The sequence below is a fragment of the Electrophorus electricus genome, chromosome 2 (assembly GCF_041902795.1).
Source record: "Electrophorus electricus isolate QZ-2024a chromosome 2, ASM4190279v1, whole genome shotgun sequence".
Lineage (NCBI taxonomy): Eukaryota > Metazoa > Chordata > Actinopteri > Gymnotiformes > Gymnotidae > Electrophorus > Electrophorus electricus.
The window spans coordinates 31392819-31418991 of NC_137498.1; the positions used below are offsets into that span (position 1 = coordinate 31392819).

At 39.6% G+C, this 26173-nt stretch overlaps 1 protein-coding gene across 1 annotated transcript; it reads right to left on the reverse strand.

Moving 5' to 3' along the window:
- Nucleotides 1-218: 218 nt before the first annotated feature.
- On the reverse strand, nt 219-18944 carry hs3st2 (heparan sulfate (glucosamine) 3-O-sulfotransferase 2). Its single transcript, XM_027007114.3, has 2 exons — nt 17836-18944; nt 219-1169 (listed from the first exon to the last, which is right to left on the reverse strand). Exons 1-2 carry the CDS (start codon nt 18390-18392, stop codon nt 551-553), a joined length of 1176 nt encoding a protein of 391 aa, XP_026862915.2. The 5' UTR covers nt 18393-18944; the 3' UTR covers nt 219-550.
- Nucleotides 18945-26173: the final 7229 nt, after the last annotated feature.

Sequence of the window (26173 nt, forward strand, 5' to 3'; positions counted from 1 at the left end):
GATGTACAGCAGTCAATGCTAAAGTTTTTGAGGATGTTATTTTCGTTTCCTGTTTCACATTTAATGAAATGCGATGACACACCTTAGCAGTTGCTGTATGCTGTAGGGGTATCAATTCGAAATAAAGATGATTGACACATTTTTTGTGTGTTTTAAATAATAACAGGATGACAGTGAACAGATACGGTGCAGTGAAAGACAAATACTCTGAACAACAGTTTCTCAGATATTCTCTTGATTTAATGAGCCAGTGTCAATTCTAAATGAATTAAACAATTTCAAGTGAAAGGCTCTCAAGCTACAGTAAGATCACCTTTGGAATATGCCTGCATTTAATTTTTTTCTGTAAGCTTATAAGCTATTTTAATATCTTAAGAGCATTTGGTCTTAATTAGTTTAAGGTGTCCTTTTGAGGTTTTCTGTTTTCATTCCCCCCTCTACCGGCCATGAACCGATAGAAAGCAGTCTGATTGACAGATATGACTCCTTTGTCATTTAACAGAGTGATGTGATCTCCACCCAGTTGTACCCTCACCACCCCCCACCCACATCAGTCCCACCTGAAGTCGTGTCCTACCATTTCATAAAACTTGACGTTGAAAGGCCTATAGAAGTCCCGCAGCTGTTCGATGACGTCCTGGTCGATCTGCACGTGCGTCCTGCCCTTGGACTTGCCGAGGCAGCGAGGCAGGCTGCTGCTTTCAGGCTTTTTCAGGCATGGGAAGCCTTTCGTCCGGTTGAAGTAGAAGTGCTTGTCTGTGATGATGCGCTTGAGGCCCAGGAAGTCCTGTACGCGGCCCAGCTCGCCGGCTGGATCTGTTATGAGCCGCTCACCGCTCACAAAGTGGATCTGCGAAAGGCGGAAATACTGCAGCCAGTTCTCCAGGTGGACAATATACATACCAATGCGGATGGCATTCCAGGAGGTGTCCACCATGCCTTGGCTGCGGTTCTTGAAAGCCAGCTCCTCGAAGCTGGGGATGTCAGGCTTCTTGGACAGCGTCTGCGTATAATCGGATATGGCACGTGTCACTGGGTTCCGCACCACCACAATGAGCTTGGTCTCCCGGGACATGCTGGCGATGCGATGTGGCGCCTCCTGTGTCACAAAGTAGCTTGGCGTTTTCTCCATGGTGATCTGGCTGTCCAATGTTCGTGGCATCAGACCTCTGGAGAGGGGTGGAGGACAGGGTGAAAGACACAGCCATGCTTCTAGTTTAAGCTGTTGTCTGATGTAACAAGCACAGAAGCTCACTGAATGAGAAAGAACACCTTTTATCACATTATTCACATCAGATGCTTCTTCATATTTCACGTCACATGTTAGATTAAGCTGTGAAACACACACAGGAACTTAGAACAGAGGAACTTAAAACAGATTGGATCTAACACATTGGATCTAACAATTGAGACAAATCCAGAGAAACATCTAATTTCATGGTTCCTCGTAAACTATAGTCATTTATTGAATTTACTTATCTCGAGAGTAATTTTCATCAAACATATAACAATGTCTACAGTAACTCTAAAACAAAACAATTATTCTGCCCCATTATTAAGTTCCCATTAAAGTGGTAAAAGCAATGACATTTTCCTCTTAGGGTTTTACTCAGTAGAATGAAAAAGGTAAAAAGGAATGGCCAGAGTGTGAGTCTTAATGTGACAACTCATGATTCTGTTACAGTCACAAAATCAGTCCACACACACACACACACACACACACACACACACACACACACACACACACACACACACACACACACACACACGGGCACAAACATGTGCCAGAGAAGCTTTTAATACTTTCAGCCAATATTTCCCATCCCTTATCTCCCGAGTGAGTTTGATGCTGAAGGGTATGGGGGAAATTATCAAATCTCTGCCACATCCTGGCCTCCTGGTCATAAATCACCATCACCTGCATTACAAATGCACAATGGTGGAAAAGGCTCTGGGAAATCTAGGACACATGAATTAGGTCATTATTTTCACAAGTTTTCCTGGAGAAAAACCATCATATCCTCCAACTTCAGAGTTGTTCTGACTTGAACCAGTGAACTAAATAGGGAGAAATCCAGTCCGCCACAGCCAGTCCCTTGTTGTAAGAACTCATCTGCTTTTCTTTTTCGGGGTGTAGTAGTTATGTGGCTGTGTAGCAGAACTACAGTGGCTTTCAGCATTTCAGATCACACACACTGGCAGTCACACATACAGTCCTTTACAAGGCACTGATGCCTTTGTTTATTCGAATACGACACATTCTTGTAGGCTGTCAGTGTCTCATTTGAACTAATAGAACAACACAGCGAGCTCAGAGGAAACTGACCGTGAGACCAGACAGAGCGTTTATTAACTAATGTTTCAGAGAGAGAGAAGGATAAATAGACAAACTTTGTTGTTGTGATCTTGACCAAGATTAGGACATTATATTCACATACCTGAAGGCACGAATAGCACTAGGAACAATGCAGGTTCTGACCTTAGCTGTATAAAATGAAACATTATCGTGAATAACACTGGCCCTCTGACAAACAGAAGTCCTCATTACACATTTAAGTAGATATGTGATGATCCAAGAAAAAATAACAGCTGAAATAGTAATAGCAATTCAGCAGGATTTAAGATCATTTTGCACAGGGCAGGGATGCTCCACTCTAATCCTGCATATCCTCATAACCGCTTAATTTAATTGTTATATCCATCAGCTATGTCTGCCGTTGGTTAGTGCCGCTGTAATTGACAGGGGACAGAATAATGCCATCCCTCCCACAAAGAGGGTAGCACCAATTTTGTTCCCTTGGACTTCTGGCTATAGATGGCTGTAACATGGGGCCTTGAGTGAACTCCTGTTGATGGTACAAACTAGCTGAAGCTTGATAGATTAGGGTTAAAACTAAACTCTGCCAGCTGGTGGATATTCAGATCCATGCCATAGGCACTTGTGCCATAGGTTGTTATGATTGGCTGTGTAATTGCCTGCATGCATGCAGGCCTGTAATGTATTTCATCACCTCAGCACTGGCCCTTGCTGCTACAACCTCACCTGAAGAGCCCTACAACAAGGTCCTGCAACATCAATTCCGACCAATGGGCTGGGCCCCGGCCCCCATGACCAAAATGGGATTCTGTGGTTACAGGGATCAGACATGACAGATTAGCTCAGTACTTAGCCTAGGCGGTCTGAGATGGGGATTCCAATAATTAAAGCCATAATGACAGTACAAACAGTTCTTACCATTCCCACTGTTAACAATGCAGTACCTCCAATTTAACATCGGCCCATTTGCCACCCATTTCCCAATCCTTGCTTTTTATAATTTCTGTTTCTTTAGCTGCACTTACGAATGAATTTTATTTGTTTTTAAATCAAAGTTGATTTTGTGTAAGATGATCTTTTACTGCTATTGGCAGCTACAAGCAAGAGTTAAAGAATTTGTACCTTATTACCAAAGCAGTCTAATATATATTGACTGTCTCTTGACAATGAAAGCAAGGGAGAAAGAATAACCTCAAGTTTCCATCAGCTGTGAGTCCTTCTCAGTTTTTAATGGGCTTTCCTGTGGCAGGAATGACTATAAGTTACCTCCATAGTCCCAGAAATATCGATGCATTTAGCTTGATTTATGAACAGTGTTCTGCTGGCCAGGGTGTCTCAGTTAGCCTTACCAGTTCAGGGCCAGAGGCAACCATTAATCTTGCATAGAATGGAGGTGCACCTCTCCTCCAAACAGCTTTATTGTGTGGTTAAATACATGCCACCAATCATATCTTTATGTTGATGGAACGCACATTAAAGTAGCATAATCTGCCTTGTCCCTCTCTCTTTGCCTCTGTTGTAAATGTACCCTTGAAGTGCCACTGAACTGTCTTACTTGAGCTCCATTATATGAGTCATATTGGTCATTCTGTTTGTCATCCTAATGACTGATAGTTTTGAAAGAAATTAAACCTTGTTTTGGACTACATTGTACCATCAGTGAGGATTCTTGAGGATACCCTGAATCCTTTGGAGAAGGTTAGGCAAATATTGTAATCAGAAAAACATCCCTTTGTATATTCATGAAGGTAAATGTCACACAATTAACTCACATCAGTGAAACCACAGTTTATTAATTTATAGCATTCTGCTGATGCTCTTATCCAGAGAAATGTACATATATATCACTATGAGGATATATACATGCACCCTGGGAATTGAACCAAGGACCTTGGTGTTTCTAGAACTTATTCACTGTTCCTGTTGAGTTACAAGAACACAAGTGTCCTGTCTATAAACGATCAGCACGTTCTCATTCACTGAGTTACACAATGAAATAATCACCAAGAGATACTGAACAGGCAAATTATAAAAATAGGCTACATGATTGTGGAAGAGCACAATCAGCTTCATTCAAAATAGTCTCCCATTTTCAATTTGTTCATCACCCATTAGAGCAGTCATGGATCTATAATTGATTATGCTTATTAAAAAGGAGAGGTGGGACTTTCTGTGCCAGCCAGCTTGCTATCACCCTGCTGTGTCCCTCTAATTTGTCTCATCATTTTGAAGTGGCATATCAGCTTAATAGCTGTCCCACAGTGAACCCAAAAGAGGTACACCTGTTACTCAAGCAGCCTAGATAAACCAGGTCACACGTCTGCCCTTTGCTGCCTCTGCACTGCCCCATCAGAGTATAGCACTTCTAATCATGGGCACCTGTTTCTCATTATTACACACCAGTTTCCAATCACAGCCAATCAGCAAGCTCCTATCATGTAACATGTTCTTTGTAAGGTCTTTGCTCAGCTATAAGTTATGTTTCCGGTGTCTACCTTTTTCCCTTTTTTAAAAAAAAAAGCTGTATCTCCTCTCAGGCCTACCAGTTTCTTTCCCTGCCTCCTAATGTCTGGATAAAACATTATGATTTAAAATGTATTGTCAGGGAAATGATGTCCAGCTCCTGAAAGCATATATTCACTGGCTGACTGGTTAAAATAACCCTCTTATTTCTTACTAGGCATCTTTCATTTTCTTAGAAAGGCTGTCTTTGACTTTAAAGATGCTTAGAAAGTCAAAGGCAGGATTTGTCTTAATGGTGACTTAATAGTGATGGACATACTGAATAGGGAAATGTGTCTAAGAGGATTTTAATTAATTTGGTTAATGCGGGAATTTGCAGTACATTAATATTAGTGATTTCTATCATTAGAAGTTCATACATCTGTAGTAATTAAAAAAAAAAAAGCTTATCATAAAGTCGCACAAGGCACAAGGCTCAAAACTGTTTATCTTTGCCTAATTCTGAAGTTGGTTGTAAGACAATTAATTCCTAATTGAATTTCTTTTCAAGAACAAGTTAAACAGTAAACAATTACTAACATTTCTGGAATGGGCAGTGCTCTGAGATAATTCCAGTTAGACACTTTGTGAAATACTTCTGAGACCACAGTTCTATTGCTGTATCTTTACACCTTAAGTGAAAGGGGATCCCTGATCGACAGAATCAGTGGTTTTTTGCTCTTAATAGAGACTGACATTCCGATTCATCCGAGGGCTTACTTAGTTCATTATTTCAGATACATCTGCCACCTTAAGGTAATGAGGACTGACACCAGGCCACAGTCTGATATTACATCTGAAAGATACAGCAGCATTAATTGTCAGCCATTTATGTGTCTTTGTTCACCTCTTGTTCTTTTCAGGTATGGAGTTTGGCATGTAGACACTTCAGCAGGTACTAGTGGTATGAAGGAGCCCTGTTGACAAGGTCACATTTATACTTCACACTTCGCATTCTGTTCACAGTCTGTTGAACAGAGACATGACCACAGTGTATTCTGACGTCCAGGCACTTCTGGGGGAAGTTCACACAAATTTCCCTTAAGTAAAAGTAGAAAGAAGTTTATGTAATATTGTTTAAAGTGAATGTCAAGCTTTCAAAACTGTAGCTGAGTTAAAAGTATTATAAGAGTATAAAAGCACTGGCATAACATTTTTTTTTTAAATATCAAAAGTAAAACTTATAGGTAAAACCTAAAAGGATTCATGTAGAATTTATTGAGATTTGCGGGTAAATTTGCTTGTGACAGACAATGTACAGGAGATGGTTTTCAATCTGAACAACTGCACTTAATTTTGCTTAATTATCAAATGAATTAAGTCATTGGTTTCAATGCTCTCAGTTCACTCAGTGTTAAAATATAAACACTTTATACACTCGCTGGAAACAAGAACATGAACTGACAGTAATTAATAAATGTACCTATAAATAACTCATCAGAAAGTAATAGGTCAATAAGCAGGAACTAATCAATAACATATATTAATACCATAAGGATAAATTAATTAGCATTAACTGATGTGTCAATCTATAAAACATAGGTAATCAGGGCACTCTACAGTGTCAGGAACAAATGCATTCATAATGTTGCAATTGTTTTTTATTCATCCTTCATGTTATAAAATATACATGAAAATACTTCATACGTGGACACAATGCTCATTAGGGAATTTATTACCCTTTGCCATTGTAAATGTAGAAATTAGTTAATCTATACAGATGTGACAATTGCATGCTTTTTTACCTAGACTCATACAGATTGTTCATTCATTAAAATAAGCAATGATTCTTGATGAAGAATCAAACTAAAATAGTGACTTTATCAGGCAGCAATTCTACATAATGACAAATCAGTAGGAGTTGATTACATCAGTGAAGTACATCACACGTGATCACGAATGATACCAAAATAAACCATTTACATAATTCAAAGGTATGAACATATGTATTTTTTAAAATTATTACTTTCAGAATTTCTCAACAAGGTATAGAACCAGGGTTCACGAATGTGTAAACTACAATGAATTAACTAAAAAAAAAAAAAAAACCCAAACAAACTGGCATTGACATCAGTGAAATATTACCTAATTTTTAGAAATATATTTTGGCAAAGAAAAGATAATGTATCCTCATCTTGATTACCTGCAGTTCACACATTGGTATTTGCATTAGTTAATAGTTAAATTTACACTACCTATAGTATATTAATTACTCATTAATTTCTCCTTATTGACCTATTGACTTTGTGATGAGTTTATGTTAATGCATCATTTACTGTCATCAGAGTATGTAATTGCTAGGCAGATGTCATGGATTTAAAAGTAGGATTTATATTTTAATTGTAGCAGTGTAAATGAAAAAAGATATGTCTCAAAAAGCCTAGTAATGAGAAGTCCAAATACTGAGAAATGACCATAAGTATGGTAGTGAAGAACATGCACTTTGCTGCTCTCAACCAAATACACACAGAGATGCTCATGAATCACCTTGTACGAGTCAAGTCGAGTCTCAAGTCACAAATATTTGTGAGGTTGCTGGTTGCATAAACCAGCTAATGTGCATTCACAATCGCAAATACATGGAATATTCCTGAACCTGATGTTAAATTTACATCGGTCTGCAAGCAAACTTTGAGGAACAAGAAACTGTTAGTAGGCAGTAATAATAGTAGTACTTTGCTCTCCGCGTAATATTCAGAAATAAGTACAATCGTGCTGCTTTCTACCTCTGTATGGAAAAATAATACTCAATACAGGCTGTGACTTGAAAACAGACAAACTAGAATATCTCTAAGCAGTCCAACAGTAACGGTACCACATGCATGAGGTATATGTGAAAATCATAATCAGATAATGAGATGAGTTGCAGAAAGGAATGTGCTATTCAAAGTTTACCACATGATTGTGGGATGTTTGTCTGAAATTAAGTATGATTTCATGAATTAACTCCACTAAAGAGTGGCTCCATTTCTTTAAGAGGGTTATCTTACAGTGTTCCAAGTAATAGACATAAATGATTATACAAAACATTTTCTGACATAGCACATCTCATCCACATGTCTTCAGGCCTTAAGTGATTTGCTATAATCATAATTTAATAATGAGTCTGTGTTATAATAATAATTTAATAATTAATCTTTGTTGACTGTAAAATGGGAATATCATTTATGCTGTGCACCATACTAAGCCACTGTACCATTTGGTAGTTTTCTGTGTGAAAGTCTGACTATAGCTATACCAATGATTTCAATTTTAATGCACTCCAATGTACCCATATCATACATCCTGATATCTTTCTAGAATGACACATACTGCAGTTTGAGTGGCTAATGGAGGCTTGTTTTAAATACATAGGTATTACACTGGTTATGTGGAGAGTTCTCACTTCTCGTGCACTATTCAAACAGACATATTGTTATAGGCAATAAAATTGCATTTTATTCATAGTTATTTTACAGTAGAATTTAGAAAATGCAATTTCTAATTATGGGTGGTTACTCAGGCTACTCATTGTTTTACTGTTTTGAACTCAGTATTAAGACACTTATCAAGACTGGTAACAAGGCAATATTATCTTACATAAGGCATATCAGACAGGCAAAGCATCTTTTATTTGACATGTTCAAGTGGCATATAAAATCCAGCGCTTCTGGTTACTTTACCTTTTGTTGTTATTTCGGAAATTCGTGTTTTTTGTTAAATTCAAAAACATGTAATAACTGTGAGAGGGAGAAGGACAAACGAAGCGACTCATTCACACAAACAAACAGCTAATCTGCACTAATCAGCGATGGCACAACTGGGTCATGTTTACTGCTGTTAGGTAGCACATTTAAACAAGTATGTCTTCTGTATACTGAGCTAAATGTTACTACAAGATGAATGACCTTCCCCCACCTTCCTTTGGTCTGCTGTTCTGGAGATTGTAACAAAAACACAAAAACATTCACACAGCACTTTGACAACTGAAACCACAGTGATGGATTTCAGAAGAGTAACACCTCAGTCAATGACATAAAGGATCATAAGTGTGCATTTAATAATGGTAGATATAGTTGCAAGTAAAAAAACCTCACTGGGATTACATTAATCTGCACTTATGTCTTTAAAAACCACACGCAGCAGGACCACAATGAACAATATGTTTACTGAACAAATGTTTTAAATAAGGTTATTGATAAAAAATGTAGGAGAACATTTATATTTACTACAATCATCTGTATTTACAATAATTCCAACCAAAATGTTTTGGAGATGATTTTAGCCCAGTGTAGCTCATTGCAGGGACTTTGGAATATTGCTTTATACAGATGTAGGCTACCATATGTATATGTTTGGGATATCATACTTAAATTGACTGTTTTAGACCATGCTACATAATTTCAATTAAATTTACATCAGGGCTTTGATTTGGCCAATTTAAGATACAGGATTTCTGATCTGCTTTGGTATTGTTTTAGTTCTGTTTTGTAATATGCTGGGTAAACCACCCTCTTTTGAGTTTTAGATTACAGACAAGTGCCCTGAAAATCTGATGTAGAATTTCTACATAGAGCTTAGATCACAGACAAGTGCCCTGAAACTCTGCTGTAGAATTTCCTCATAGAGCTTAAAGTTCATTCTTCTCTCAGTGATTGCAGTCCCTGGGGCAGTGAATCAGTACCACCCCAGTATACTCCCACCATCATACTTCACAGGTATGTAGTGCCTCCAATGTGGTGCACATTTACCAAAAAAGTTCAACTTTGCTTCTTCTGTCCAAAGAACATTGTTCCAGGAGTGATGTGGAACATCCAGGTGGGCTTTCTTATACCTGATATAGGCAGCAGTGCTTTTTTGGAGAGCAGTGTTTTCCTCCTATTGAATAACACCCTTGTTCAGTGTTTTTCTAATGGCAAACTCAGGAACACAGATATGATCAAGGGCAGTGGGTATGTGCATATCCTCAGCTCTCACCCTTGGAACCTTTGTCCTCTGTTTGAGACTTCTGCAGCATGGATGTCTACTGTCCATCTACGCCTAGGCAGTGCCGAATTTCCATTTGCAAACTATCTGTGTGACTGCAGATTGAGCATGGTCCAGGTCATTAGAAATCCTTTTGCAACTCTTTCCAGCCTTATTACAACTTTTTCTTCCAAGTTCACACAGAATCTCTTTTGATTGGGCCACATTTCTCCATACTTCACATGCTGCAACTCAATTCTGTTGTGAAGAGTAGCTGAGAAAAAATGCATTTTTTAAAAGACAGTCAAAGAAGAACCCGAATTGATTGGAATGCCTTGCTCCAATCATGGTCTATTAAAGAAATCATTTGCCTATACATTCACATACTGCTTTCATCAATGACCTTGTTAAAACCATATTTTTAGTAAATGCAGCTCAGTGTGAAATGCTGTTTAGGTGTGTGTTATAAAACTTTATTTATGTTTTTATGTATTTGTGTGATTTTGAGGAAGACCACATCATATTTTAGTAGTAGAAATCTGCATAATTGCAAATACCATGTAGAAATCCACATAATTCCAAAGAGTTCATGAGCTGATTCTTGCACCTATATAAATGGCATATTTGTACAATAATTGTGCATATAAATAAGTCTTTTGTACATCTGTTCATGTATAAATGGTATTTAGTTGACACTATTGGTATTTGTATTGACACTGTTTATAAAAAATGCAAACCAACCCAGTTCTGGTAACATTAGACAAAATTGGACAGAATAATTACATGTAAAATGTAATTTAGGCAGTCCTAAAATTAGGAATCAGCATGAGTATACCTTATACGTTTTCAGTTTAAGGCAATCTATCCTTATGTATTGGGTAAGACCCAACATATTACTATGTATTATCTAATATCTAATGTCTTTCTCCAATGGATCAGAGTACTCTGGTGCCTTCGACTTCTGTTTTCTTCTGGTTGAGTAATTTACCTCATAGATGCCTAGACAGGTCATTTATTAAAGCCAATGTATATTAGAGAGTTGACTCTTTTTTTTTCTTAAAATGACTCATGTTTTATAGTTTGTTCCTATATCAAAGTAATGTGAATAACCCACTTTGGGTTTGCCTTGGTCCTGGAAGAACCATTGCATGTGAATAATACATATTCTACCACTATTTTGGAATTTCTCAGCACTCTAACCAGAGATATATTCATTGCTGCTGACTCTGATAAGAAGATTGCTTTGTGCCTTTGATGCAAAGCAGTGAAATGTGCTGTTAAATCTTTTTTGTTATTTCTCTTCCAACTTCCTGCAAATTAAAGCTTGAATCAGTGCAAGACCAGGCACATCTACTGTGGAAAACGCCTACCAACGTCTGAGGTAAAGGTCAGCTATGGATGTGCAATCAATAGAAGCTGACCTGAAAGGCTCCTCCCAGTGCCGTTTAAGCTGCAATGGGACTAAAGTGTATGCTTGTAATCTTCACTTAGTGTTTGCTCTAGCACATTCAACCTGGCACCTATCCCCCCAGACACTCTGCACAGGTTGTTTGTGAAATCTCCCAAGCTGAGTTGGAAGGGTGTTTGCACTTTGCTTGCTAATACACTCCTCTGTGAAGTCATTTTTAACTCATTTATGTAAGACTGCTGACTGACACTTGCTTAGATCCTTTAGATCTAAAAGATCTATGTGCTTGCATAGAACCTGTCTGGTCTCTGGACGGTCTACTGTTCAAGCCCAGAGGTATTACGCTTAACCTTGGCATATTTGGAAAATGTACGTGCCAGTAGGCTCAGCAAAACTGCATTAGCTGCTGTCCCTTAGAACCACTAATGAGACACCAATGACTGTTTCTACATAATGAATCTGTCCCGCACTGTCCTTTCCATGTGGGTGGAGGTTTAGGCAGTAATGTTTAGGATGCCACTGAGCTGATTGCTATTTACACTGGAGGTCATCAGTCATGGGTAGATGGCAGAGCTGCAATGAATCTTTGACACTGCCCTTCATTTTGTGGAGGATAGCACATGCTAGATGTTGCTAAAACTGAACACAACAATATCCTTGCCCAAAAAAGCAAGCTTCCCAGGGATGGGACCAACATTGGTGGTGTTTCTGCTTACATTATTTTATTTATTTGTTTATTACATCAAATGCGTTGTTGCAATTACATCAAATGGGCATCAGAATCCCCAATATTTGTCATTATATTTGTTCTAGGTCTAATAAATAATAAATGTACTGCTTATAGCTGCAGGTTTTGCTTTCAGTGCCACCCCTGTTGACTGAAAGGTGTTATACAAATAAACTGGACTTGCCATATATTTACTTATATTTAAATAACAATTAATTTAGGCATATAATGGTCAAGGAAGGGACAAATACATTTGTTTACAATGCTGTTTGAAAATGAACACTGAAATAAATTTGAATTCAGTATCAAGTAGAACCTTGATAAGTGTACAAATTAAGTATACAATCACTATGTATACAATTATGCTAAAGCCAAATTGAAACAAGAGCTGGCACTGAACTTGAACTGGGAAATCTGAGAGAAGGGATTTTTTTAATAAGTGAAAAAAAGGATCAGGTAAACAAAGTCTCAAATAATTCCTGAGCCAGTGGACACACTAATTACTAATTGCAATCCACACTCACTAAGCCTGATAAGCAGGAATGACTTAATTCTGGCTCCTCTGGAGTGCATTAACTCATTAATATTTCATTCACTCACATTTTCTTCGGGGAGGATGTCTGACCATTAATCACCAGCCACTGAGCCACAGAGAAAGTATAGAGGAGGTATCCAAGAGTCATGCAGGCAGCCACTAAAACACCAAGGATAGGTAAGATACAATACTAACATGACTACGAATGTCAACAATATAACAATATGAATTAGATCTCAAAAGAGACATGGTCAAAAGCTCTCATTTTCAAAATGACAGATTTACATCAGTGACCTTGTGGACTGATTTAATAGGCTGGAGATTGAGCCATTTTATTGCAAGTTATTTTGTAAACCCCCCCCCCCCCCACCAACACAGTGTTTTATTGTATGGATTACATTTTAATTGAAACATATGAAACCAAACAATGAGGTCTGTAGGCATCATTGATCTTTCCAGATATACAGAAAAGCAATTAGATCACTGCCTGTTTGAGAACTGATGGCAGACTGCTTTCATGCTGTGACAAACCAAGAGATCGTTTTCCCTCACACTTCACAGTGGAACATTTTGCTTGGAAGCGCAGCCCGAGCTCAGGGAAGAGAAAGGTGCGCACTGATGCTGCCAGCTTTCATGGCTATTTATTCAAAGAGACTCTTCTTCAGCGGAGACTATAAAAAGATGAAGGGTCCCAGACTTGTCAATCCTCAAACTCATTTGTGTCGGCGTGGAAACGTCTCTGCGCCTCTGGGTATTTTTGGTCTCATTTACTTACGAGCTTTGTCCCTGAGAGTCGAAATTCGAAGAGGTGATGTCTGCTCAAAAGAAAGATGAAATACAGTTCATGGAGGGTGCAGGACCCATTCTTCACAGGCTGGGGGACTCTGTTCAGTTCTTTCAACACATATTTACAATATACAGTATATAACATTTTGTTCTATACTTTTTTGCACAGCAACTTGAAATGTCTTGACCATGAAATGGGCTATATAAATAAACCTCCCTTGCCTTGCCTTTATAGGTAATAGAGTATATAGGGGCACTTATATAATCACTCTATTTGTAGTAGAATATAGTGCCTAGATGCTCTGCACTGCACTGTTAACGTTGTTTGTGTTGGTGTTCTTGATGGTGCTGAGGCTTTGATCATTGCTACAGGAAAATATTTATAGAATGCATTTTTTTTAAATATAGTACTATAAATTCTGCTGTTATTAAGCCTTTTTAAAACATTTATAATAAGACAAATGGAATTTCAAAATATAGATTATGGTGAAAGAAAATGGCATGAAGAATCTTAGTTCATAATGTCCTGTATTTCATTAATTGTTAACTTAGTGATATATATTTTTGTTTTATTACTAGCTATCAATTCCTGTTTTAAGAAAGCTCAAAAACTGCTCAAGACTAGAGTAATGTGGTTAGACTTCTGAAGCTGCATTTTGGGACAAAAATACAGTTAAGTTAATTAAGCTTTTACTTCAGATTAAGTCCAAAACAAATACTGCCTTTAAATATGTATCTCAGTGAAACAGCTGAAGGTGATAAGCAGCACTGTTAGCTCTGGGGGCAAATTTACATTATTCTTTTATCTTTAACAGCTGTATATGCATAGTTTATGCAGCCCTCCATAAACTGTGCTACACAGTTAATGATTTCCTTGCTATCATTTTCACAGAATTTAAATGATAATTATTTTGGTTGTGTATCAATGCACTTGTTTCCTAGGAATGAACATTTCATTGGAAGACATACACACCTTTCCTTGCTTCAATTGATATCACTTAGAAGAGAGCCCTAAAATTATTTTAACTTGCAGAGGAATGGCTCCAGTCAGCCAAAAATGACAACAATGACAGAGCTATTACGATAGTCTCCTGGGTCTGGGATCGGTGGCCTGCCTGGTTCCCAGTGAGCATTTCAGTTAATTATGTCAGTGTTTCATATTAATTAAATGTGGGTGGCTGCTCCTGTTGCAGTTTTTTCATAAGGCAGTGAGCTATATAAATAGCACACTTTCACCCTAGACATGTAAGTTTAGCCGAACTTTTCACTCTGTTTACTCGCTTCTTTGGAGGGATTTTTTTCATCTCCCCCCTTTCCTGCACCCCTGGTTTAAAAAGCTCATTGCAGAGCTGCAGGAAATAATGGGAACATTAGTGTGGATAATGAAAAACAGTCTGGCTTCACTCGTCGTGAGGCAGAATGTAAATGGCTGGCAGGCCACCTTAAAGCAGAGTATTAATGGCTGCACCATATCTACTGCCAAGGCTGCAGGTGACCCCGGGCTCCTTATCAGAACATGTTGCTGACAGTTCCATTATATGCTTAGATAGCATGATAACAATCTGAATATGGCGTATAGAACATGCCATAATGTTAGAAGCACTTTCAGATTATCACCATGAATATAAGTGGTCTTCACGTTGACTTTGCTCTTGGCATTACACTCATCTCTTTTTGATGCTTTGTTGCAAATCACATCAGTGTCAGTGAACACCAGTGCTTGCCACACACTCCTAATGCATCCTGTATCCAGCCTTTAGAGAAGACTCACATAGGTGGAGAACCTGAGTCTGCGAGTGGTTCCTGTTTACGTCCTGCTTCTGCTAGTGCCACTCAACACTAATGAGTAATTTAAGCTAAAACCCACCATATTGAAACATTCCAGCTCTCTGGCTACTTCCTGGGGGACATAGGGAAGAGTTGGCCTGATAATTAATGTTACAGTAAGTTCTCCAGCACTCAAGGTTCTATGGGAATGAGGAATTCCCATTAGTGATGGCATAAGGCAGACTCGTATGCTTGTGAAGGAATGGCTAGCTTTCCCTGCTAAATGAGCTTTGCGCAACTTTCTATACTCGTCAGCCTCTCTAACTGTGCTGGCCCTCCTCTGCCTACCCTCTGAGCCAATTAATAGTGGACCAGGAAGAAATTTGGTGCGGCGTCAAATGTTAAAAGGCCTCTCTCACAATTTGAGCCCTTTTCCGGAAATATACTTGAAGGCGCTTGTGGTTTCAGTAAAAAAAATCAATAGAGCCGATGTGCCCTTTTAGGGTTGGATGGTGTGTAGCGATGTGTACTTATTTGATTTTATGATCCAGTGGAAAATGGAGCTACTGTTCTCGTGAGCATTGGGAGAGTCTGCTTGTGGCTGCGCATGATGTTTGCTGAGCTGGGCTGCTCCACGTCTAATGGCTAGACGGACCTGCACAATACAAATGAGGACACATGTGCCTCTTTCTATTCTGGAGATGCTCTAATGAACTTTGTAACATTTGTTGTATTCTCTCGTGAGCTTCTTCGGTTGGAGTGGGTAGGGGAGAAAAAATGACTGGTCTGCTCAAAGAACTCAACAGTTAACCAGGCTATCTGCACACTATCCCTAGGCTGCTTGTAAGGATCTCATTATTTCAGACATTGTTACAGTATAGCTCCAGGTTTAGGCTCATGAATAGCGTTCTGGACATTGCCCACTGAATTTAATGGATAGACCCTGGTATTAGCAAGTCTGAACTAAAATGAATAACAAGAGTCTAAAACGCATTGTTAAGGGAACTTTCCAAGGAACTTTTGACTTAATCAGCCAATCATCTCTTTTCATTACCTATGGGCTTTAAAGTAAAATTGCTTTCAGGGAGGATTAGTGGAACTATTTCAGCGTCTTGCCCTCTGTGGCATTTTAATTAACCAGTGCACAAATAGTATTGATGGGTTCGTGGGCATGTGTGTGTGTGTTTGTGAAACAGGAGTTTGTAAGTGGTAAATGTGTGCCAAAGTGTGTCAAAAAGCAGATATACATGTGTGATTCTCTAAAGCACTTTGCAACTTAAGATGCGTGGACAAAACTGAAGCAAAACTCCTGTATTGCTTCAGGCATTTGTGGTACTGACAGACTAAAGCCTACAAAATTCTCAACATCATAGCTAATTTACATTATACTCTATGTGGGCTGGGACATTTGTTCATGTTTCTCAGCTCTTAGTTCAGACATGATTGTTAGTGAAAGCACCTGTCCCCCTGGTTCAGTCCTATCAATCTGATGTATCGATAGAGTTTCCCAAATGGCACCATGACTCTGTTTAACACTGTTAAAGATGACAATAAGTAAAAATAGGACTTTGTTTGCTTTCACCGCCACTGAATCCTAATTTTTCATCTGTGTTTTAAGTTGTACGGCACTGCTGAAAGCCAGAGTCCTCGTTCATACCCATTCCTCCCCCATGCCCCTTGTCTGTCCTCAGTCTTTTTCCAGACACCCTCTGCGATCAGTCTGCGTGCCTCTCAACGCCACTGGCCCTCGTCGCCTTCAGCATAGCAGGCCAGGGGTCAAAAAAATTGACCCTATATGAACTGGAACACTATGGAGTGTGCTCATTCTCGAGCAGAGGGCAGCAGTCATGCACACCTTCTAATGATGAAAAGGCTCCTTTCACCCCAGTGTGTCCTGCAGACTTGTACGGATTCTTGCTCTTGGGGCCTGCCATGCTTGCTAGCCCTCTCCGGCACTGTGTCTCAGCAGGAATGTGGCACAGGTGTAATGGCCCTGAGCTGTTGGCAGCGCAGTTGGTGAGGGGTGTGTTACAGTCTCCCACAGACTACAACCCCTGAGCCTCATATGCCATAAAGAAACAGCAGTCTCACATCTCAGCCCAATGGCTCCCAAAGGTGCCTTTGAATTGCAGCCCTTCAGAAAGGAAAGAAAGAGAACTGCCTGATCCAGATCGGAGGCCACTGCTCAGTGTGAGGTGCACGTTTCTCCTTGGCAAGGTTTAATGAAACTTTACTTTTGGCCAAAAAATAAAAACGTTGGGGTTGGGTTCTGGCTGGTGAGTGTGTGGGGTGTGGGGGATGTTTTTAATCTGTACATTTTCTTCCTAACACTGGAATCAGTTTGTGTCACTTCAGCTCCCTGGCCAATCCCGCTGGTCTTCTTTTATTTTCTCCAAATAGCACCACTTCAGCAGATGCAGAATTCACTGCGCTAACTTTGAAACCCCCTTTTTGTCTCCTTTGGCAGCCTGAGAACTGAATCTAGCCATTTATATTTGTATTTGTACAGTTATTGCAAGTGTATATGTAAGGCAAGCATGTGTCTTTTTGTTTGAAATGATCAATCTTACGATGAAGGAAGTAGCGCTGACTGAATTCTATTTTTTCTTTAATACAGACAAATTGTTTAAACAACCAGAACTATACAAAAATATCAAAGCTCAAGTAGTGTGGTGGAAAATGAGCCTTGCCAGACTTGAATGGCAAGGCACTTAGCCGATTTTCTCGGCAGTTTGAAATCTTACGAAGTTAACGTGAAGGTTCCGCTCGCCAACGACGTTACGTTATACAGCTGAGCACTGGAACAGTTTAACATGTAAACATGTTTGAATTCTTCAAGAAACACTTACCTGTACCAGTCCAAGCCTTTGTCATAATTTCTGTCAAAGAAGTGCGGCTCCGTTCCCACTGCGCGCACATCTGGATGAATGCGAATGAACTCCAATACCGCCCTTGTGCCTCCTTTTTTAACGCCAACGATCAGTGCATTTGGTAACTTTTTGTTTCCATATTTTTGTGCGTTTGAATTGTTGCCTAGTTTATAATGCACAGTGTCGATGCTCCGCGCGTGTACACTCTGAATTGCTAAATGTTCGCTTTGGTTATGAGTAAGACTTGTTTCCTGACGCGAAAGACCCACGTCCGCTGTCTCATCCAAGCTAACTTTTGTGTCCGCAGAGAGTGTGCAAAAAGGCGATTTTTGTAGCAACCTTTTGCTCCCTGGGTTCTTGGTGTGGATGCAGCGATTCTCCCCAAAACGCTGGTTTGGCATGATTGTACCAGAACAGAAAAGTACACAGTAGCATAGATATGTAAATGACAACGAAAGTGTGAATATAAAAATAAATCTTCTGCTTAACTTATTTGAAGATGGCACGATTCGGCTGGAAATAACCCTATATGCCATGTCTCCATAGGGTAAAAGGCGGCATGTTTTTCGCTTTGAGTTTCTCTTTGATCTTTGCGTTTCCGCGGTGCAGGTGCTGCACCAGGCTCCCCATCAAGATCCAGAGGAAACTCCAATCATACCACCGTTAACGGCAAGCTGAAATCTTATGTGCCGAGGTAAAATCAACATTTCCAAATAGAAACGTTTGTTGAAACAGTCCAGGTTTTGTAGCCGTTACTAATTTATGTTCCGTTTTGAAAAATATGTACATTGCAATGGATTTCCTACTTTAAATTTTAAATTTCGCCGCCGCGCGTAGAGGAAGAATATATTTCAGCATCCTTTCTCATGGTTCCGTACTTTTGAATCTGCTCTGAATCTGAGCTGCTACAGCTACAGTGCGTGATATTGCCTCGGTTTGGCCAGATACATTATTCCACTAAACATAATCCACTCTGGAAACCTAATATCCTGGGCTGAAAGGCACAGTTCTTCCCAAGTTTCCAACGTATTGCCACAAAGCCTCCTCAAAAAGCGATTGCGCTTTTCTGTTCATGTTTATATCTTCCAAAGTTCTCAAGAATGGCTTTGCGGCAGTGAAGAGCCCAAGATAAATATTTAAGGACGACGCCTGACGTCACGTCATAGTCTCATATTCCTCTTGCGTTTGTCTTTTTAAAGGAGTAGTCCACTTATGGGTTTATCTAAAATTTCCACCTGTAAATTAAACTGTACTTACTTTTAAACTGTGAAATTGAATAAATGATAAGTGAATAAGCTTTATGAACTTATAGTCTATATAGATAACAAAACAGTATAAGATACTGTGTTAGAATCTCTCTCTCTCTCTCTCTTTCTCTCTCTCTCTCTCTTTCTCTCTCTCTCTCTCTCTCTCTCTCTCTCTTTCTCTCTCTCTCTCTATTTACATCTCTCATTTCTCTCCTCAGTCTTGCTCTCTCTTGCTTCATCTCTTGCTTCTCTCTTCTTCTCAGTCTTGCTCTCTCTCTCTCTCTCTCTCTCTCTCTCTCTCTCTCTCTCTCTCTCTCTCTCTCTCTCTCTCTCCAGAGTAAAAAGGTGTATGGGAAGGACTTGTAAGGTGAGAGATATTGAACAGCGTGAAGGCACCGTATGTGTTTAATGACCTCCCAATACAATTATCAAAACAAACAGGGTTGAAAGACCTTTAATCCTCATTACCTAATCAGCTCCTAGGAGCTTTATTTCCAGTGCATTTATTTGGAGGTCTTTTATTTACAGGACTCTTAATGTTGACAGGTCTTCTTTCCCATGTGGAAAGATCAGAACAAGAGAGTCTTAGGTTTGCACAGGTGAAATCCCTATGAATCAGGGTTTGTACAGGATATTAGTGTGTGTAGGTCTTATTGTATAGTCCCAAGGCTTGAGGCGACAAGCAGGCACTCTTTGTTACACTTCAGCTTGGCCACTTTTATTGGCCACAGTCCTGAGAGGTTGTCACTTCTGTTTATTGGACAACCCGAATTCAAACTTTTGTCATCTACAAAGCTTTTTGTTGTCCAAGTGGACAGCACAAGAGCTAAAGTCTGCTTAATTAGCATTTCTGGTCAGTTTCTCACTGGTTTGTAGTCTTGTGAAAACATACTGAATGTGCAGATTATATTTATATACATGATGACAACATGAAGCTGACATTTTCTGCTAAAATACCAATATTGTCAGGTACTTTTTTTTTCAGTGATTCATTACACATGTCTTAATTAAACAAAAGGGTTTTTTTTTACATTCTTTGGTAGATTATTTCAAATGTTGTCCCTGTCTTTTTTTGAGCTGACAGCAGCATGCCATGCAAACTCCGAATGTTAAACTCCACTCTGATGAAGGCTGGCGAGAGGGGCAATGAACCACATGATTTTCCCACAGTTCATTGTGGCCACTCCCTGTGTCTCTAGAGCCTGTAAACCTCAGTGCAGCTCTGAGTCTGCTATTAGTGAAATTTGATCAGAGGCAAGATCAATGGCGTTAACAGTCCCCACCAAGATGACACTGATACAATTAATGGGGGTTCATTAACCTTTTCATCGTGGCAGGGACAGAAAGCCATGACCGTGATATCTCCAAACACCATCGGGCATGCCCAAGGGCATGCAGAAAGGTTATTGGTTCTAGAACTTAGGACTGGACGTGGTCCCAAGAAAGACAGCTGCTGAAATAAATCCAGTGCTCAGAGCTGTCATGCTGAAAGGTTTGGTTTCATTGTCAGCATGCATATCTAAAGGTCTAGTGGACACGGTGAGATTTTCAGGTGGGCAGCCGCTTTTAAATATCTGTGGATTGTACTGGCATGATGGGTTAATGCCGTCAACTTCCCACTGTAAATCTGACTTCTTTAAAGAGTGTGCTGTTACACGTTTCATGACTTCATTTTCTCAGAATCACCTGTTACGCACTCCAGCCCCTGTGAGGAACTGTTGTTGGTGATATGCTCAATGCCACCTGTCTCTGGGCATGTGCAGAGTCTGGGCCTGCAGTCTTCTTACACTGTAATGATCTTTAGGAATGGAAGGTTGTCTATTCTCCAAATGTATTTGTTGTATTTGTTGAGCAGTTAAGGCAATTGACAAAGACACTGGCCAAGGTGGATGATGTCACAGTGTTGGATGTTTGGAAGAAAGAGTATATGATATTATGGACACATAATTCCTATTTTATAAATCCACAGATTTTATATGTTTAGGTTTGGTGGCTACCATTTAAATATTTACCCCACTTTTTCCCCCAGAACAGAGGTTACAGCTCTTAGAATATAGTGCATTTTGTTTTATCCTCAAAGATGTCACACGTTACATTTCATTAAAGTAATTTGACATATTTGTTAAGAAAAAATGTACAACACAAAAATTGTTTGCATTTTTGAACTTTTTTTTATGATAAAATGCAAATATTTATTGTTTTGACATTTTACAAGTTTCTATCGTAAACCGTTATATTTTCCTTGATAAATGTACCAGGTATAACCTTTTCAGCACACTTTTACTTGACCCTGTAGGGAAACCATTTTGCATAGAAATCTCTTGTAAAAGGAATGGCTTTCTAAGCCTAGACTGAAGGTGCAACCGTTATATGGCATGTACTTTCTTCCACAACTGGGAGTTATTACTGTGCACAGTGATGGGGTACTATGAAGGAAATAGCTTTTACATCCAGCAGTTTCTAGGGTTTCCAGAAATCATAAGTCTGTTCCACTCTCTTTTCCTTCATCTGCCCTGTGATTTCCTTTATTAATTTGACACATTTCCCATAATTTGCGTGGAGTATTTGGTGTAGTCACTATGGCATCTTGGCTTTGGCAGTCACAAAAAAAAAGAACCAGTTGTCTTTTTTTTGCTCTGTATGAATCATACTCTTATAACATGAACAATGTGTGGACGAGAGTGGTGTTCTGGTCCTGGTAAATTAACACAGCTAAGGTGTGTTTCACAGCTACCCTGAACTCCATCTCTCTGACTCAAGGGAATGAAGTTATGAAGATGGATGCTCTTGTTGTTGCCTTTTCGTCCCAGGCAGTAAAGCCTAGCTCCAGGCTTCACACACCGCAGTGCGCCAACTCGTTACTCCAAATTCAGCTGTCACGCTACCATTCAACTGTAATGAGATCATCGACCTTGCTTGCATGTATCGCTCCTTGTCTCAAAGGAAATGTCTAACTATCATGAGTGAAAAACGGACATAATCTATTTTACTACAGTTGACATTAGCTATGCTTCCTCTTAAAGCACAAAGAAGATTAGCACACACTCACAGCTGTTCAGTGCTGTGGCTTCTGGCTCCCCTGACCACCACATCCACTGTACTGATAGAATTAATGTCGCTGAAGCCAACCTGCCACCAAAGGCCTTTGAACAGCAGGCTGCTTCTTCCCCTGCCAACAAACCAATCGGCTAATTGTTACTGACATTTTGCCTGTGTTGTTCAAATCCGAACTATTTTGATCTATCGATCCCTAACGTTTTACACAAGAGGGGGACATGAGCTAGAAATGTCACCCTTTTGGTCGTCAGCCTGCTGTTTCGCTGGTGCTGTTTCTTGGAACCTGGTAATTGTCCTGCAGTGTGTATTGGCGCTGGTCAGCATGTCTCCTGGGAGGCGGGGGTATTTCCTCCATAGTCTCCTGACACTTATGTACTGAGCTCACAGTGGAGAAACATGTAAAAGCTGGCTCACACGCAAACTCAATTTTCATTCTGGATACTTTCAGAAAAATAAGTACATGAGATCAGATCTAGCCAGCTAGTTTGTAGAATGGAGGAATAAATACTTAACAAAAATGTCAAACACATATTCAGTATTTTCCTCTGCTCAACTGTGAAGGGTCTGTGGCCATTGATGGCAGAATTATGCCACATGATAGATGATTTTGTGACACTAACAACAGCACACAAGATCCTTTATCTAAAAATGTCATCTTGGAAATTGCTAGTAATTTATCTAGTCGGGGGCTGTCTCTTTGCCAGACAGCTGAGCTTTTCACTGTAAAACATTATTACGGTGTCGTAAAGGTTTCTCCATACATCACAAATATGTCCCCCATGCATTTGATTCTCCACCGAAGTACAGCATAGGCTAATGCAAGATATATTTCACAATGCTCATGTACTACTGAATTTGTTGTTGTGGAAACATTTTTCCAAACACTTTTTCCACCATCTGTCAATTGCGAAGAGTACTGCATGCATTTTTGACAGCACTGTAGTACTGAGGTTATTTAAGTGATGGAAACATGTCTTGTAATGTCATGTTTGCAGAAAACTCTTTCATAAATAACATATATATTTGCACTCATTGGTTTGTATCATCAGTAATGTGCAGTGGTAGCTACAAAAGCAGGAAATTAAAAAAGCATTGTACCTATCACATAAAATGGTATTCTTATCTTAGGTATGAGCATGCCCATTTAGACAGTGCTGTCTTTGGGGTGATCTGTCCAATTAGAGAGTGCTGTCATGATGGTGATCTGTCCAGACCAGATCAAATATGAAAGAGACTAGACATGGCTGGTACAAGTACTGCAGCAGTTTAAAAAGTGTGTAGAATAAGACTTACAATTAACTGCAAAAGCAGTTTGCAGCTATGAAGTAGGTGTAGCTAATGAAGTAACCTCTGAGTGTGTGCCATTGTTCCTAGTATGCCTGATTCATTTCAGCTAATTAGCCAGCACTTCATGAGTTTAAAATATGTGTGCTGGAGCAGGCAAAACACTGAAATGTCCTGTCCAGGCATAGTCCAGGACCAGGAGCAGGGAGAATTGCTTTATTCATCTGCCTTCTCTCATCTTATTATGCATTTATAGTAGCTATAACATGACAAATTACCAGAGTTATTCTTTATTGAAAGAAAAATTATTGTGTCTAAAGTACACAATAAGAACTACAATAGTAAGCAGATAGGTTTTAAATGAATAGTTGATAATTAATGAACAAGTGTAAGTGTTGATCCTGTGATTTACTCACTAATGCTGTGACCAAATGAAGAACTGGATGATCAAGAGGTGTCACGATTAAGCCTGCATGTGAGGCTACTAACTGTCAAGTGACAGATCATGTAGATTAACCCTCTTTCATGGTGGGTGAGTTCTTGAGGGGGATGGTGATGTTGTAGTGTCTTGTCATGGAGGAGGCAGGTGTGCTAATTCCCTATTTTCCCAGTTCCCAGGTCCTTGCACTGTGCTCTACCCACATGCTCACAGTCTTCAGGAATTGAGCGTGGTAGCATGGGTGTGAGGAAAAGCTCAGCATCTTCTCAAGCACTCCCCCCCCCCCATCCTCCTTCTTCGGATTGCATTTTCACATGTTCGTTTGAGTATCTGCTTCCCTGACACCCTTGTGAAAGGCATGCAAACAAGATGCACCCCCACCACCATGTCACCCTCTCACCGCTCCCCGCCAAATTGAATCCAAGTAAAATGGTGATGTGATGAGAGCTGCCGCTCATTGGTGCCATCTATCACAGGATGTCCGCTCAGCAAGGCTGGAAATGCTTCCTACTGTGAAAGATGCTGAAGCTGGCCCCACTGAAATGGATCTGGAGGGCGTCTTGGGGTCATGGATTACGATTAGAATTCATACCTTCATACCTTCTTTGCAGATGGTCCTTGTTGATTCATAAGATTTGGGCTGGGATATGTGCATGACCATTGTTTATACAAGGAAAGATAATTATTAATTTTGAGGTTTGCTTCAGAGCAGGCAGGGAGGGTTTATGTGCAGATGTTGTTTCTTTTGGCAGAGACAAGTTGAAAAGAGATCCTGCAGTGCTGCTTCACCCAGGTAAGGTGATGAAAATACAGATGAGACAAGTTTTCTGGATGCACTTTAAAACAATCAAAAGTGAATGGGGTGACTGCTTACTGTAGGCTAATGCACTCTGTTTATGTCTTTGATACTTTGTAAGCAATGACAATAATAATAATACTTTTATATAAACCATGCTGCTTAGGATAATTAAGTACAAAGAATGTAAAGTAATTTAGAGAAGGATAAGTGAAACCTAAGAGGAGCTAAAGAGGGCAAGGGAAAAGGATGGTTTAGACACGCCATTTGGGGTAATCTTTTGGAGGACATAATGGGACCTGAACATCTCAAAGCAGGAAGGGGGATGCTGGGAGTGCATACACTCCACCTGCAGGAGGGTGAAGCATTTGTGGGGAACAGAGGAAGAGCAGTAGAGATGGAAGACCCCGCTGCAGGGAATCTGAGTTGTTGGTGGGTGCATGCAAGGCTAATCAGGACATTTTTGGAGATAAAGAAAAGGATCTTGAAGTCAATTTTGCAAAAAAGCTTAGAATCCAATCCAAAAGGATAAGGGGAGTGCTAAGGTTTGGACTTGTTACAGGAGTGGGAAGGGCTCATTCAAAAAGCCAAATTAGTGTTGCATTCGAACCGAATAGGAGGGTCGAAGATGTTTAAATTTTCAGCTTCTGAAAATGAGGAGACAAGAGATCAGCATATGGGGAGGTAGTGAGATTTAGAGTCTGTCCAATTAAAAAATTCAATGCACAAACTAATGCACAAGAAGCATACTTTTCAGGATTTTTGCATAGGGTTGTGAAAGTTTACAGTCTCTTGCTAGAGAACCAATTTACAAAACAATGTGGTCTCTGTAAGAGCAGTGCTACTCCATTTATCCTTTTCTTAAACAGGGTCTTTTTAACATCTTATGCATTTAGAGACATTCCTGTGGGGAAAACGTAGGCCAGATCCCTGGGAAAATCCAAAATGTTGCTATATTAGCCAGAGCCTTAATGAGAGATGCATTTGTAAAATGTGTTCCAAATGCATTTATGAAATTTGTTCTTTCTCTAGAAGTGCAGAATGACCTTAGATATTATTAAAAGCAACTGGAAACACAGTGTAGATCCAAAATCTATCCAGTATGATTCAATATTGCCTTAGATGTTGAAATAACAAGTAACCTCATTCCCACAAAGCAGGAATATAAGTCACGATTAGTTCACCATCAGTGGCGATGCTTCTCACAGCATACTCATTGCCATTAGTCTAATTCAGTAGATCCTTGATGAGATATATTTATACGGCAGAAGTCCATGCAGCTGTATCTGTTTTATCAAGCCATTTCTTTCTAAATATTTCAAGATACAGTATCTGTGAAACAAATGGCATAAATGTTAGGGATTGGTCAGGAATGTAGCACCTGACACAGCTGGCCATATAAGAGTTTATGGGGTAACACCAGTCTTAGAAAACTGACAATACATCTTTTTAAAGGCCAGTGTCATGGTCCGATTGCACTTCTTTAACCGCTCC

Coding starts and splice junctions, on each gene's coding strand:
- hs3st2 (XM_027007114.3), bottom strand. CDS start 18,392: ATGGCATATAGGGTTATTTCCAGCCGAATCGTGCCATCTTCAAATAAG. Junction 1,170..17,835: donor AAAGGCTTGGACTGGTACAG/GTAAGTGTTTCT, acceptor ACCCCTCTCCAG/AGGTCTGATGCCACGAACAT.